The 15,286-nt window shown below is 38.7% G+C and overlaps 1 protein-coding gene across 8 annotated transcripts in view; it reads left to right on the forward strand.

The window, feature by feature from the left end:
• The window catches only part of PIGN (phosphatidylinositol glycan anchor biosynthesis class N), a 98,097-nt gene that overhangs the window by 44,115 nt on the left and 38,696 nt on the right, over nucleotides 1-15,286 (forward strand). For 7 of the 8 annotated variants that reach the window (XR_004841604.1, XR_004841605.1, XM_009635714.2 and 4 more), the window contains exons 12-17: nucleotides 3,253-3,331; nucleotides 5,540-5,722; nucleotides 9,015-9,151; nucleotides 11,203-11,302; nucleotides 11,442-11,534; nucleotides 12,942-13,033. Coding sequence is in view for 6 of the 8 variants with exons in the window: in XM_009635714.2 (XP_009634009.1) it covers nucleotides 3,253-3,331; nucleotides 5,540-5,722; nucleotides 9,015-9,151; nucleotides 11,203-11,302; nucleotides 11,442-11,534; nucleotides 12,942-13,033 (684 nt within the window). In the remaining 2 variants the exon portion in view is untranslated. The remainder of the gene's footprint in view (nucleotides 1-3,252; nucleotides 3,332-5,539; nucleotides 5,723-9,014; nucleotides 9,152-11,202; nucleotides 11,303-11,441; nucleotides 11,535-12,941; nucleotides 13,034-15,286) is intronic. The other variant, XM_035891321.1, reaches the window with a different exon arrangement.

Consider the following 15,286-nt stretch of genomic DNA (forward strand, 5'->3'; position numbering starts at 1 on the left):
TCAGAATCTTTCTAATAATGATCAGTAAATTCACTTCATTACTATTAATATTAATTGCAAGGATGTGTGCATTAAGGGATCTTGAGAATGCATTGGCATACTAGTAGTGCCTCTGGCATGTTCAATACTAAACCACAGGGAAATACCTCTGATCAGTTTATTCTTTCCTAACGCAACCTGTCTCATATTCAAAAATCTTTCAAATAGTTTAAGTTCAAATTAAGCACTGCTAAGAACAGTTCAACCTTTAAGTTCTCAGAGTTAAATTTCCCTTGTTGTTTTGTTGTTTTGAGTCTTGTAGGTTTTATAGGATCACCATTTCTAAAGTTCCTGCCTTCTTTCTGTAGGCAACTTTCCACTTCTGTTCACGGCTCAGCTTTGTCTCTTTACACTTTCTGCTACATCTTTCAAGGGGCTCCTTTTAAATCTCCCATTTACTTTGTCAGCTTTAGCAAGTGAATCGGGGTCCTCAATGGATGATAAACTGCTTATGGCAAGCTGTATCCATTCCTTAACCAAGACATAATCAGCATATTTGTTAACTCTTCTTTCTAGTCTGGTGTGAGATGCAAAATTTCTCTAATCACTTCTTTGAGCTTTTGTTTAATATGGAGGCAAAATATATCTAAGACAACAATCAAACCTTACATTGAGTGAAACTTGCATTTTGATACAGGTACATATGAACAGTCCTGAGATTCTGGTGGAATTTATAAACTTTACAAAAACAATCTGTAGACAATTGTATATTCAGCATCTTGAAAAGCATGCATATGGAAGTAAGGTAAAGTGTGTGGTATGATGTTAGCTACTGAAAATTAACAGTGCGCCTGCTAATGGTAACCCCATTTGACAAAATAATTGCCTTCTGCATTTGACTTACTGAAGCTTTACAATTTAAAACCCACTTTTATTCTCTTTCGCCATCAATGCACAGAGATACCAGGTGCTGTCATCTAAGAAGGAATAGGTAAAGACTATTGTTCATTAATAATAAAATAATTCATTGAGAATAAAAAGATAATTAAGGGGGTTATAGCTAAACGACTAAAGCTATAAAGTGAAAGATAAAAATAAGCCTTTTTTAGCTTATTAAAAATTCTCATTGAATATGACAAGGATAAAATCCATAGAAAGTAGTGTGTGTAAAACAATAAAAATGAGATAGTGAACAAAGGAATATCTAGGATGTATTTAAGTCCTAAATAAAGCTGCTTAATATTTATTTCAGATTTTTAAAAATCCGTACTTAAAAGCTAAGCTACCTTTTTTCTTCCTGTTAATCTCCACACATGCTGAAAACTCCCACCTTGATTTGGTGTTTTTCTCCCTTTCCCCTGCCAAAAAAGTTAGCAAAACTTGAGGGTTACAGATTTCCTTAAGGCAGTACTTGAGTCTGGTTTGCCTACTTGAAGAATTGATTCTAACGTGAGTCCTCATCAGCCTTGGTGCGCACTTGCTGGCTGCATGCTGGTAGCCCTTGGCCTGTGGAGCTGTAAGGTTGGCTTTCGTAGAGATGTGTCCTGAAGGTGCAGGAACAACCAACATTCACTCTGCTATTTTTCAACTCTGTTGTCTAAAGTCTTCTGTTCTTCCCCCAAAGTTAAGGTGATCACACATTTACCATTCACCTTGTCATCAACTTTTCCTCCCTTCTTCCTTTTCCGTGGGACCTCTCTCTTCCTACCTGGCAATGGGCACAAACTGAAGCGTAAGAGGTTCCAGTTGAACATGAGGAAGAACAACTTTACTTTGAGGGTGACAGAGCCCTGGAACAGGCTGCCCAGGAGGGTTGTGGAGTCTCCTTGCTTTGGAGGTATTCAAAACCCACCCGGACGATGTCCTGCGCAACCTGCTCTAGGTGAACCTGCTTTAGCAGGGGGGTTGGAATAGGTGATCTTCCAAGGTCCCTTTCAACCCATTCTGTGATCCTTTCTAGATTGAAAAGAGTCAGACGTCTTTTGAATATGGTAATTTCATTTGCTCTTCTCAAAAGTAAGATGCGCTGCTGCTGCTATTATCCAGTATGTTTTAGAAGAGTCCTGCACAATGCTGCTGTGCTCTGAACTCAAGGGAACAGTATCAAAATATACCAGGACATTATTAGCAATAAAAATTCAGATTGTTCAGGCACAGAATCCTTTTATTATATTTCAGGGCTCAATATATGATATGTATGTATTGTTGATGATGTGTCAGCTGCTTCTGGGTGGCAGGCAGAAGCAGTTCCCAGGTGCTTGATGGGACCTGTGGGAATGAGCATTTCCATGCTGTAGTTGCGTAAGGTCAAGGCCTGCCCCTGTGGTTCAGCTTGAGTCTCCACACAGGTGACTGGTGTTGATTTAAATAGCAGGAGTGAGATCCCAGGGCCGGTCCTGATTTGGCACAGCCTGGAGCTTGAAGTTGGTGGCTGTGTATGAGGCATGTGGAGGAGCGCCTGCAAGGGCGGGAGGTGTGCAACTGGGACATCATCTGCTGGGTGGGGATGCTGGGGAAGCAATGCTTGCCCAGGGTAAGCCTGGGATCCTCTGGCCTGCCGCCATCCTTAACTTGGGGGAAAAAAAAAAGGTACAGGAAAAATGTCTCTTTCCTCCTTCGTTTAGTGGAGGTTGGTTGACTGGCTTGTTTCTCCATGTTGCTGCTTTCTGTAAGGGCAGAACTGTAGCAATTATTTAGGTTGATGATTAAACTCATTAAACTCAAAGAGAGTTTTATCACTAACCTCAGTGTAGCCAGGTAACCCCATTATCCCCTGCTCTGGGGACCCTGCTAACAGCTCCCCGTGTAACAGGAGACAAGTTCTTATTTTTCAGAGAATATTGTTAGGCATCATCTACTGCTAGTGTGGAACCTGAACAACTTGTCCTACGCTGACAAGCTTACAAACAGTTTACAACCATCTATCAAAACAGTTACGTTGCTTAATTCTTGAATGTGCTTCTTGTCCAGAGAAATGGTCAATAATAATGCACAAGGGAGATAATTTTCAGCAGTATTAGATGGGAACACCTATGTAAAAGAGATGTCTCTTTATGCAAAGATCTTGTGATAAGTTAGATAGCAGCAGCGTTGACACAAATGTGAAGATGAATGTAGAGGAATGGATTAGGTCCAATTACCTCTAATGAAGTTCAGAATATTTTGGTATCTTTCATCCTGGAGTAATTTTTTTATTACGCAGTTAATTTTTTCTGCCTCTTCGTCCACTCATGAAAAGAAGAAACATTAATATCTCTTTATGTTGTTGTACAGACCACTTTCTGATTCTGAACAGATCAACTTTTTAAAGAAAGTGAGGCTATATATTCAGCAGCAGAAGTATGATGAAGCGGTAAGTCTGGTTTTGTTATATGCCTTTTGGAAACTCTTTACAGGTACTTCTATTACATGTAAATATTTAGATTTGTTTCACTTGAAATGAAACTGGAAATAAACTTTTTTCCTTCCTATGATGCACATCTCGCTTATTAACACAAGTAAAATCCCACTATAAGTAGTCTCCAAAATTTTGCATTTTGACATCAATTCTAATGAGTAATGCTGACTTGCTGTATTTCTTCTCATACTTCTTAAACTGTTTGTTACCATTCCATAGTATATGAACACACAGTGTATGTTTTTATTTTCCACTGTAAGAAAGGGTAAATTGAAAGAGAAACTGAGGAATGTAGTTCATGTTCACACTTCTTAGGCTGCTAGTTGCGTGAAAAACAGTATGATGTCTTGCTCCATCATAGATCCTGCTTTGTTTTGTTCTTTCACCTGAACCAGCTGTTCTTGTTTTTAATTTCACATTTCAGTTTGTCAGAGACTGGGAGCCATATGTGGAATCATTCTCTGCTTCCCAGTTCTGGTATCACTTTCCTAAGCGTTTGCTACCACTCGCTGTGTGACAGGGTACTCAATGGGTGCACTTCACCAGTGCTTCTGACATTCACAGAAATAATTTGTAGAGCTAAATGATACAAAGAAGTCTTCAATTTTAACAGATTTGGTTTGGTCACTGACTTTTGTTTTAAAAAGTACATGAAAAAGTTGAATATGTAAGATTACATTTAACCTGCCAGGTGCATGGAAGAATAATTCCATTATATGTTAGGGTTCAGCTCTTCTTTTTCCCTAATATGTTTCTCAGGGCAATAAATTACTATTCTATACACAGGACAGATAAATCTCTTTTATACCTTATGCCTTTTTATTCACCTCATTGTAAATTGGGAATAGCTCAGTTTAAATCAATGAATATATTTTGCTGTAGGAGCAGGTTTTCTCTTTGGTTTCCTAATACTACTACTTGGCTGTCACACATTTACTTACAGGAGACATTTTACACGTAGAACCTGCGAGCTTATGGTGTTGGTTATATATAAATTTTACCCCTTGCTCACCTGAGTGCCCTGTGTGTTCAAGTTCACTCTTGGTCACTAACATACTGGGCTTGGGCCCCTGCCCTGGTTATCCTCAGCTTCCTATATCACAATGTGGAAAGGTGGGTGCAGACTGCTGGGGTATAGACGATTCTTTGCCTCCTCAAATCTGCAGCTCTCTGTATTGAAAATATACATTTGTCATCGTATTCTCAGGAATGACATGATTTTGGGTGAGTTTGGCCATTGGCAGACTTCTGATCTCTTCTGTTGATTGTTGCTGTTAAGTTGCAGCTGGATACCTGGACACACAAAGAAGCATCGTCATGTATGCTCAACTTCTTATACTCTTCCTTACAGATATTTTAATCACCAGAGAATCCTCTGTGACCGTAAATTACACAGCTGAGCTTCCCATCTTTGGGTAAATCACAGGGGTCAGCACAGCTCTGTTTAAGGAATGACACTGACTGGAAAAAATGCTGGTTTTATTATGGTGTTTACCCAGTGGAGGTACTGGCTAAGGGGACCTGTGATTAGGCTGGGTACAACCCTTCTTGTGTCCATATGATTTGGATTCTGAGAGCCCCAAGCAGCTGCTTTGTTCAGTCTCTGAGTTCATCTCTGGTGCTTAGGCAAAGCACTGGGGGTATCGGGTTCTACTGAAGTGGAGGACATCAAACCCCAGGAAGGAGGTATTTCAGGCTGTGGAGAGTGACAATGTTTCAGCTTCATCTGTAATCCTTTCCTATGTAAATGTTGTGCCTTCCGAAGCATATGATTGGTTTTCATTGGGGGTCACTTATAGTGGAATATATATAAGGCCAAATGCTCATGGGAAAAACTGGTGGCATGCTTGGCAGTAGGTGGTGTTCAGGGTGTGTTATCTGTGCAGCTTTCACCATCTGACCACTGTCATGGCCAGGAGGGATGGTGAAGGAGCCAAGTGATGGTTGACTTTATGTCCAACAGGAGTCCAAAGCAGTGTGTGCTCCAGCAGTTGGTGCTGGCCAAAAAGCTATACCTGAGTGCAGAGAGGACACACGTGCCAAGAGTGGTGGAGCTGCTTGAGCTCCAGTTGCTGTCAGTTAGGTCAGTTTGTGGAGTGGAGCTCCACACTCTACAGAACCCACTGTTCTAAACTGTTGCTTATATGTTTTGTCTGCCTCCAGGTATCTCTGTGCAAAACCCTGATTAACCTTGCTTTGGAAGGCTTGTCTTATTACCATACTTATGATAGATTATTCCTGGGTCTAAGTATTGCAGTGGGTTTTGTGGGCTGGACGACTTACGTGATTTTGGTGATTATCAAGACCCATACCAATTTGACCAAGACTGTCCAGACTAATAATAAGGTAGGTCAGAAACATGCAATGATCTTTTTTTTTTTTTTCCCTATCGGTTTTCAGCATTATATGTATGCTCAGTCTCTCCGTGCAGGAGACAGAATTGCACACCTTCCACTTCTTTTGACGACATGTGGGAACTGGCAAGCTGTGGTATTTTCTAGCTACTGTAATCCTGTGTAGTAATACTGTTTGGTCCATTTATTAGGATCAGTATTCCTAAGCCTGAGTATGCAGTACTGTGCTTTCTCAGTTTCTTCCTTCCTACAGCTGTGCGTTTTGCTACATGCTAATGTAAGTGTAAGCAAACATAGTAATTTAAAACTATTAGAGGGTCTGTCTTTAACCAGAAGTCAATTTTCAGCATTAATTGTAGTAAAGTCAGCACTCTTATGTGGAAGAACACAGACTTCAGGCTTCCATTTTGATTTTTGTTCTTTACTGTAAGGCCAAAAAAAATTAGCATGTAAATTGTTTTATTCCTGTCATCTTTGGCAATGTGAAATCAGTTTTCAGAAGCTGTGCAGTTCAATCATGGTGTTTTTCAAATGTATAACCTGTTTTAATAGAAAGGTGAACTGTGGTTTCACAGTTTGGCTTGCTCTCTTGCTCTTTGCGATTTGCAAGGGTGCAGCGGAAGACATCAAAGATGAAGGAAGCTCTTTTTGACAAGATTATTAAGGTTTGATTTTTCACAAAGTGCAAAATCCTAGGAAATTAATTTACTTTCAGTCATTCATCATGAAAAGAGATACCTCAAAAAGGTGAATGAGCAAAAAGCTAGCGTTTCATTAGAGAAGAATTAAAGCCTCGGAGGGGGGAAATCTCCCAAACGTCAAGAATTTGTTTTGGAATAAAAGGAATTGTTTCATTTGGTAATGTAAATGAGAATGAGCACTCACTTAGCATCTTTACTGCCTTCAATATATTACTCTGGGAAAATTCCTATCGTGCTGTCTTGAGGTTTTTACTACTGGCTGAAATGAGATAGTCTTGGCCTTTAATGAAAATGATCAAACAAAATTGAAATGGAAAATATTCATAAGTGCTGTACTGCATGATTTAGGTTTTCTTTCATCAAATGACTGAGAAGAAATAATCCAAGATGCGTGTTATGTTAGATATGAACAAAATAATTACAATAAATAGACTGAGTATTGGGCATATTAATAACTACATTAAGCAAAAACTTCACATTTTTAGTTGACATCAGATTTTCATTTGGTATATTGATTTTACTTGTTGAAGACAAATTTTATGCTAGTGACACTGGTAGAAAAAAAAAAATAGATTTCTTAGTTCTTTGTCTATAGAATTTTTCTTTCCCCAGTTTTAATAAGAGGCCCTTTTCTGTAGAAGCCTTTTTTAGTGTTGCTAAGTACTTATGGAATCACAGTGTGAGGCTAATGCTTCATATATGGAAGTTATTTAGTTTATAGCTAATATTGGAGCTACTCAAAGAATTTTGCTGAGAAACTAATCTACCATTGACAAATAGTCATTTGTGAAGTACAGCCTTATAAAATCTGAAAGGAGCCTCTGAATAATGAAACTGCATATCTTGTGTATATCATCTTTAAAAGTTTTTGGCTTTTTCCACTGCATATGAAAAAACTTTTTTCCTTTTAGAGTAGTGTGTTTTGCTTAGCAAGAAACCTAACCTTTTAATCTATTTTTAAACATCCATAGAAAATGCAAATCTGGTTGCCATTTTCAATGCATGACCAACTGTATTGGAGACTCTAATATTTATGTGTCTCTGTGGAACAAAATGTTGATTGTATGTGTGTAGTCATTCAATGATAAATTATATTGTCTGCATATCATATCTATACATACTCATTCTGTCTATATGTCAGCAAATGTAAAATTTAAAACTAATAAAATTACATTAGGTCAGCTTTCTATGTGACATGTTTTCTTACTTTAATGGTGCATCTTAGCAGAAATTCTATCTTAAAAACCATTTAGAACTTGCATTTGCTGTCAGTTTAGATCAAGGCAGTTGTATGTCAGTTACAGGGTGAGGACCAGAAAAAATGCTAACCCCGCTATGTGAACTGCTAATTGAATATCTTGTCTTCTTAGTGTATTTAAGTCACGTATCTGTCTACATAACTCATTCAAAGAAACTGACATTCGTGTAGAAGAAAACGGTGTCTTCAGTCATCACATACACCACACGCTAAAGACTGCTCCATCACTAAAGCTGCCTTTGCTATGTCCAGTTGCAATAAATAAAGATAAAACTGTTTATTTAAAATTTGTGCATACTGTCCCCTTACCAGTACTACTTCTGATATCTGAATGTCCCTAAATAAGGAAGAGTAATTTAGTGACTAGGTAAAAGGCAGATGCAGAGTGATTGCTTAAATGCTTCTCTTTGCACAAACAAGAGATTGCTGCTACCTGATGATTAAGGACTAGCCTACCTGTCTGAGATTACCCATCTTAAAAATTTCCTTTCTGTCGTTGATGTTCCCCCTTACAGCTCTCTGAGAATGTGTTTCTTTGAGTACATGGTAGGGAGAATGTTCTAATCTCATATAATATTTTTTATTAAAAAAAAAAAGCACAAAGCTGGCATTCTAGGTTAGGATTAAATATAGTAACCGTTCTAGCTATGCTAGGAACTTTCTAATGCCATGCAACTCTAGTCCTCTGTTGCATCTTGAAATTGTAAGTTCTTTGAGTGAGGCTGTCTCTCCTGCAAAAGGCTGGTCACAAGCCTCCTTTAGTAGCTGTCCCTAGGTCCTGAAGAGCTATTTTTCTTCAGTAGAAGTTAATGCTTTATGTTTTAATTTAATTAGCTCTCTTACAAATGTCTCAAGCAGGAGGAGGAAACATGCTAATGGAATTTTCATTAAATGTTTTAACCATAATGCTATGAACTTGAACTCAAAAGGTTATGCTACAAGTCTGTTTTTAGAATCTAAACTTGAGAGTTCTTTCTTTCCAAGACCCTTAGCATCTCTGACTGCCAATGGATTTCAAGTATCCATTGAACATAAATAACATTGCATACATTTGGCTTCCAGATTGTACAAGTGTGTCTTGCCTGTGCAGATCTTACTGCAGGACCTTATGTAGAGACATATTTAGAATTGGATCTTTAAATCCTACTGCTGGGGGGTTTTTATCTGGCTGGAAACTGCGTCCAGAGTTGTGTACATAGGCAGCTTGAGTGGCTGTGTTAAAACAACATTTGCTTTACTGTGTAACTAACAAATGGAAAATAGTGTGTCATTTGAAAAATTTTATTGCTGTATCAGGAATGTTTGTCCAACTATTTGTTTTTCAGGAGTCTACTGTTCTATTCTACGGTTTTGCCTTTGTTGGAATGATAATAGCTTTTTTCCTGTTGATTCAAACATGTCCTTGGACATACTACGTATACTGTCTCTTGCCAGTACCAGTATGGTATGCGGTTGTGAGAGAGTAAGTAAAGAATACGTTTTATGAAGAATGTTTTATAAAACCAGGTCTGTGCTTCCTTTTTGTTGACATGTAAATTTTTCCCATAAGTTTGGGAGAAAAAGCTAGATATAATTTTATTAAACTTTCTCAAATGCTTCCTGAGACGTTCCAGAGGACTCTGGTTTGTATTTTACTTGACATAGAGTAGTTTCCAAACTGACTGGTACAGCTGCCAATTCTAGAAGATATCTTTTCTATTAGCAAAAATAAATTAATGTCTTTCCAAGACAAAATGTTCTCAGTACTCTTGTAACTGTAGCAAAAGTGTGCAAAAATCTTGGGCAAACACCTGCAGCAGATGACTTCTTTTGTAAAATGGGGCAGGTTGCTCCTTTGCTTCAGTAATTTTGAAATAGTTTGATCCTTCAAAGTGTCAAGTATGCTGAACTCCAGCTGCTTTTGGAGAATATGTTCTAATCATGTTGAGGATAGTGCTCTGATACTGGAATCATAGGATCGTTTAGGTTGGAAAAGACCTTTATGATTATCAAGTCCAACCGTTAACCTAATCCTGCCATCCCACCACTAAACCATGTCCCTAAGCACTTCATATACCTGTCTTTTAAAAACCTCCAGGGATGGGGACTCGATCACTTCCCTGAGCAGCCCATTCCAATGCTTAACAACACTTTAACTGAAAAAAATTTTCCTAATGTCCAACCTAAACCTTCCCTGGCACAACTTCAGGCCACTTCCCCTCATCCTGTTGCCCAATACATAGGAGAAGAGACCAACATTCACCTCACTAGAAAGTTGCGACAGGCAGCTTTAGAGAGAGCAAAAAATCCTCAGTTAGCTTTTCCAGTGTTTTATAAGGCAGCTCATTATCTAACAGTGGTTGGTCTCATTTTCTCTGAATAATACTGAGTTGGTATCTACAGAATTGCCAGTAGATTAGGTAAGTAATAGAAATCAGAAGTTAACAAGTATTTTTGTATTTGGAATAAAAGGACACTCAAACAAAACAAGTTTGTTTCAGGAGAGCTGCCCAGCGGAAAAGGACCTGGGGGTTGACAGCCAGCTGAATATGAGCCAGCAGTTTACCCAGGTGGCCAAGAAGGCCAATGGCATCCTGGTTTATATCAGGAATGGTGTGGCCAGCAGGAGCAGGGAACTGATTGTCCCCCTGTACTCCACACTGGTGAGGCTGCACCTCGAATACTGTGTTCAGTTTTGGGCCCCTCACTACAAGACAGACATTGAGGCCCTGGAACGTGTCCAGAGAAGGTCAACGAAGCTGGTTGGAGGGTCTGGAGCACAAGTCTTATGAGGAGTGGCTGAGGGAACTGGGGTTGTTTAGCTTAGAGAAAAGGAGGCCTTTCTACAACTACCTGAAAGGAGGTTGTAGGGGGGTGGGTTTTGGTCTCTTCTCCCAAGTAACAAGCGATAGGGCAAGAACAAATGGCCTCAAGGTGCACCAAGGGAGGTTTAGATTCGATATTAGGGAATATTTCTCTGACAAAAGGGTTGTCAAGCATTGCAACAGGCTGCCCAGGGAAGTGGTTGAGTCCCCATCCCTAGAGGTATTTAAAAGACATGTAAATGTGGTGCTTAGGGACGTGGTTTAGTGGGGGGCTTGGCAGGCTTGGCAGTGTTAGGTTTATGGTTGCACTTGGTAATCTTAAAGGTCTTTTCCAACCTAAATGATTCTATAGTTCTATGAAAGTTTCGTCAGTTATGATGGATGTTAAGCACAACATAACCAAAAATGTTCATAAACTCAGAGTAGATTTGAATTAAGAATAATCTAAAGGTAGTCCAAGCCTGGTGAAGATGTGCCAGAAATGGGAGGGAAAAAGCTGAAGAGTTTCATTTTATATTTTGTATCAAGTAAAACTGGGCAGAAGGAGCCTTAGGCCATCACCCACTGTGTTTTGAAACAGCAGGCAGGATCAGCAATACACAAAAAGTTTCTTGTGCTCAGACCCTATCCCTGCCCTTCAGAGGTAAAATCCTGTATTATTTCTGGTTTTTTAAAAATAATTGCTATCTTGTTCCATTATTTTGAACAGACTTCCTGTTATTCAAGACCTTGCTGCAAATCTCTTGTCACTTCATATCCATCAGTCTGTAGGATTCCTCGTAGTTTGTACACTGGGAATTGAAATACTAGTAAGTATTTTGTCCATATGTATCAACAGGGTATCTCATTGCTAGCATTCTACCTCTGAGGAATTGTAAATTTTATTAATGTTTGGTTTTTAGTCTTCTGTTGGATTTTTTTATTTATTTATTTATTTATTTTTATTAGGTCTTCAGCTTTTTCTACCGCTCTGCACTTACTATTGGTCTTGTTGTCTTTGCGGGCTGGCCAGTGATCACACAGCTGTGGGTTCAGGCAAAGGTACTGTATTGCTTTGCTTAAAAAGAGCATTTTAAATGGCTAACAGCTGATTGCATCTTAGGATGTTGGGCCTGGTCTCTTCAGAATGCTGCTTTAGATTCTTGTTCAGTTACGCTCTTATTCTGATCTCTGTCATGAGCAGAATGTAGAAAGGCAAGGGAGTTTAATATGAGCTGGATAGATCTCTTAAGCGGTCTTACTACTTATCTTGTTTAAGAACTTCAGTGTAGCTATGAGTTAGCTATCAGTTTTCGGTTGTTAATGATAACTAAATAATGCTTGACTTAAAATCACATGAAGTACACATAATTATCAAATTTCCACAGTGACAAAAGCATTGACGTGCACGATTGGTGAAAGTGCCACCATTTAAGTAGTATGATCATTTATTTAAAAAAAAAATGATGATAACTGGAAAATGCTTGCTAATTCATTATTGTCTGCAGTCAGCTGGCAGGCTTTGTTCCTCAGTGGCAGCTTTCTGTACTGTTTTTCCCAGGAAAAAACTTCACTTGTGTAGATATAGGTGTGAAGTGGTATAGCCTTTAATATAAGAGACATTTCTTCCATTAGTTTATTCAAGCATCTCTTACTTCACAGGATACCTAAAACCTAGAGTTCAGGGGTAACATTAACATTTTCATTAAAACAAAAAAATTGGGATCAAATTGCTAAGTCTTGCTCTGCAAGAACTGTCCAGGGGGAGGCTTGTATTTGTTTATTTGCAATTTTTTTAATTGTATTTGAGTAATCAAGTAACTTGTCTTAAAGCTGGGTATACACAGAAGATGTTTTGTAGCACCAAAAATTTGCTTTCAGGACCTGAGCTTGAAAACTTTAAGTGATACAGCTCTTGATGTCTTTTTTTAGAGTAAAACACCTGGAATGGGATGTTTGGGTTTTTTTTTTTCCTCCTAGCAAAGAGTTTAGAGAACTACTTAGGCAATTATAGTGGTTAAATCAAATGGCATTCAGATTCAAAGACAGGAAAATGTTACCATGTTGCTAGAAATAGGTGATAAGTTAGCTGTTGCAAACTTCTGATGAGATTAGTTTTATTCCTTTCTTCCGTAAGGTTCCATAAGCTTTGTGGTGACTGCAATGTCTGTGAAGGGCCACATTTTGAGCAGGTGCTTTTAAGTATAAACTTAGCTTTAATTCACATTGTCTTTGATAGGATTTTGACAGCTATGTAAATGAGATTCTTTTCTGTATTAAATTGAAGGGCTGTAATACCAATGACTCTGTGCCCTTTATTCGGTTAATTTTATTCTTGATAGATTCAGGGGTGTTTTGAATGTTGGAGATGCTAGTAGCCATTACTAGTTTGATAAGTATTTTTTTCTGATTAGACAATTGTCTGTCCACATGACCTCTAGAAAATCACATTTGTTTTTCTTCTTTTAGAAAACAGCATTGATCTGGACTCTTCTGTGTGTGCTCCTGGCAATATTTCCTTTAATGCCTGTTGTAGGAAGAGAACCAAACATTCCTCTGGTGTAAGAATCTCATGTTGTTCTTTAAACTTTTTTTTTCTCTCTTTGATATTCAAAATTTGGGCTGACTTTTGATATGTGTAAGGAATTGTATTATTGAAAGCTGGCTGAGACAGGTATTGAAATTCAGAATTTAAATAACATGATTATAGAGACCTCAGTTATTCACTAATGTGAATGAGAATAGACTTTTAATTCTTTTGCCACATCCATTTGCTCTTTGCATTTCTTGTTGAAGGAAACATTTCTCACAATACAAAAATTTGCAAATTTTACATGAAAATAAAGGTCATCATTAAAGGAGGAGCTTCACTGGGGTGCAGACATGGTAAATAGCACTGACAGATGTGAATAAGAACATTTATTCAAAGGCAATTTATTTTGACAGCATCTTTCTGAATTGCTCCATCTAATTTTGAATAATCTATCTTTGAATAGCACTCTGTACCTAACGAGATATTCAGGGAAATAGAACAAATAGGATAGGTGAGCTTTCTTCTTCCTTGGTGTCTCCTTTGTCTCTTTTTATCCCCACTTCTGCTTCTCTGTTCTGCATTTTACTTTCGGCTGTTGCTTGTCTGATTTTCTACATTCATTGATTTGCATTTTTTTCTAGTACATCTTTGTCATCTGTCCCTCTCCTCTTGTGAGCTACTCTTTCATCACACAAGCATTCTATCATATCTGGATGCAATACAGGTGGTTGGCCTGAAGACGTTAGGCTTGTGGTATGGTTGTAGTTACTGCAGAGAGAGACATGAATTGACCTGGACTGCAACCACTCCTTCTGCTGTCTGGCAGAAGATACTGCCTCATCAGAGCTGGGGTGCCTGATCCTCAGTAAAATGTGGGATTTGAGCAGTAACATATGATTGCAGATAGAATTATGAGAACAGATATTTCCAAAATTATTGACATTCTGCCTTGATATTTTTCACTGTAATTTAAATCTATCTGTTGAAAACCTCTCTTAGTCTTGATTCTTGAGCACATTAGAAATATTCAGAACAGATTTGTTTTGACTACGTTACAACCTCTCAGCTGTACGTACACATGTATGTATTTCTGCTGGTTCAAACTCAGGTTTTTTTATTCTTTAGAACATTTGAGCGCAGCTTAGATATCAAAATGTAATTAAATTACCTTCATATCTTCTGTCACTTCTTTACATTCACCTTACCCAGACTGTACATCTTCCTATTTATTTTTCTAATGAAACTTCATACCTCTGAAACAGTTTGTGCCTGTCTGAATCTTGTCAAGGGAGTTTTGAATCTGAAAAGACTAGAAGGAACAATTTAAAATATACGTATATGTGACAATTCAGGATATTGAAGATAAGGAGATGCTGGGAAAGAAGATACAGAAGGGAGAAATTAGAGTGCTAGGGAGAAATAGGTGCATTTATTAAATCTGTTCTTGATTTGAGCCCAGGTCAGGGCTTCTTCAGCACATTAATAAAACTTGTATGGTACTAATGGGGAGTTCCTGACTCAACTCAGTCATAAAAAGGAAGCATACAGGAGGTGAAAGCAGGGTCAGATGACCCAGGAGGAACATAAAGACGCTGTCTGAATAGGTTAGGAAAACCAAAGCTCTCCTGGAGTTGAATCTGGTGTGGGATGTAATGTACAATGAGACAGCATGCAGCAGCAAAAGAAAGACTAGGGAAAATGTGGCCCTGCTGCTGACTGGGAGGGGGACCTGGTGATAAAGGACATGGAAAAGGCCGGGACCTTCTTTTGCCTCCATCTTCACTGGTAAGACTGGCCATCAGGTACCTCAGCCTTCAGACTGTTGAGACCTGTGGGCAAGTCTGGAGCAAGGAAAACATAACCTTCGTGGAAGAGGATCAGGTTAGGGAACATTTAAGCAAATTGGACATGCACAAGTCTCTGGGCCCTGATGGGATACACCCAAGAGAGCTGAGGGCCAATGTCACTGTGATAATCTTTGAAGTATTGTGGCAGCAGCTGGTGGGAGAGGTTCCTGAGGACTGGAAAAAAGCAGGTGTCACTGTTGTCTTCAGAAGGGGCAAGACAGAGGATCCAGGGGACTACAGGCCAGTCCGGCTCACCTCAATCCCTGGAAAGGTACTCAAGCATCTAATCCTGGAAGCAAACCATTTCTAAACATAGGAAGGACCAGAAGGTAATTTGGAGTAGTCAGCATGAAGGGGAAATTATGGTGAAGGTAATTATTCCTCTCTACTCAGCCCTGATGAGATGCATCTGAAAGTGCTGTGTCCAGTTCTGG

Source organism: Egretta garzetta, unplaced genomic scaffold (assembly GCF_000687185.1).
Source record: "Egretta garzetta isolate BGI_Z169 unplaced genomic scaffold, ASM68718v1 scaffold463, whole genome shotgun sequence".
NCBI classification, from domain to species: Eukaryota; Metazoa; Chordata; class Aves; order Pelecaniformes; family Ardeidae; genus Egretta; species Egretta garzetta.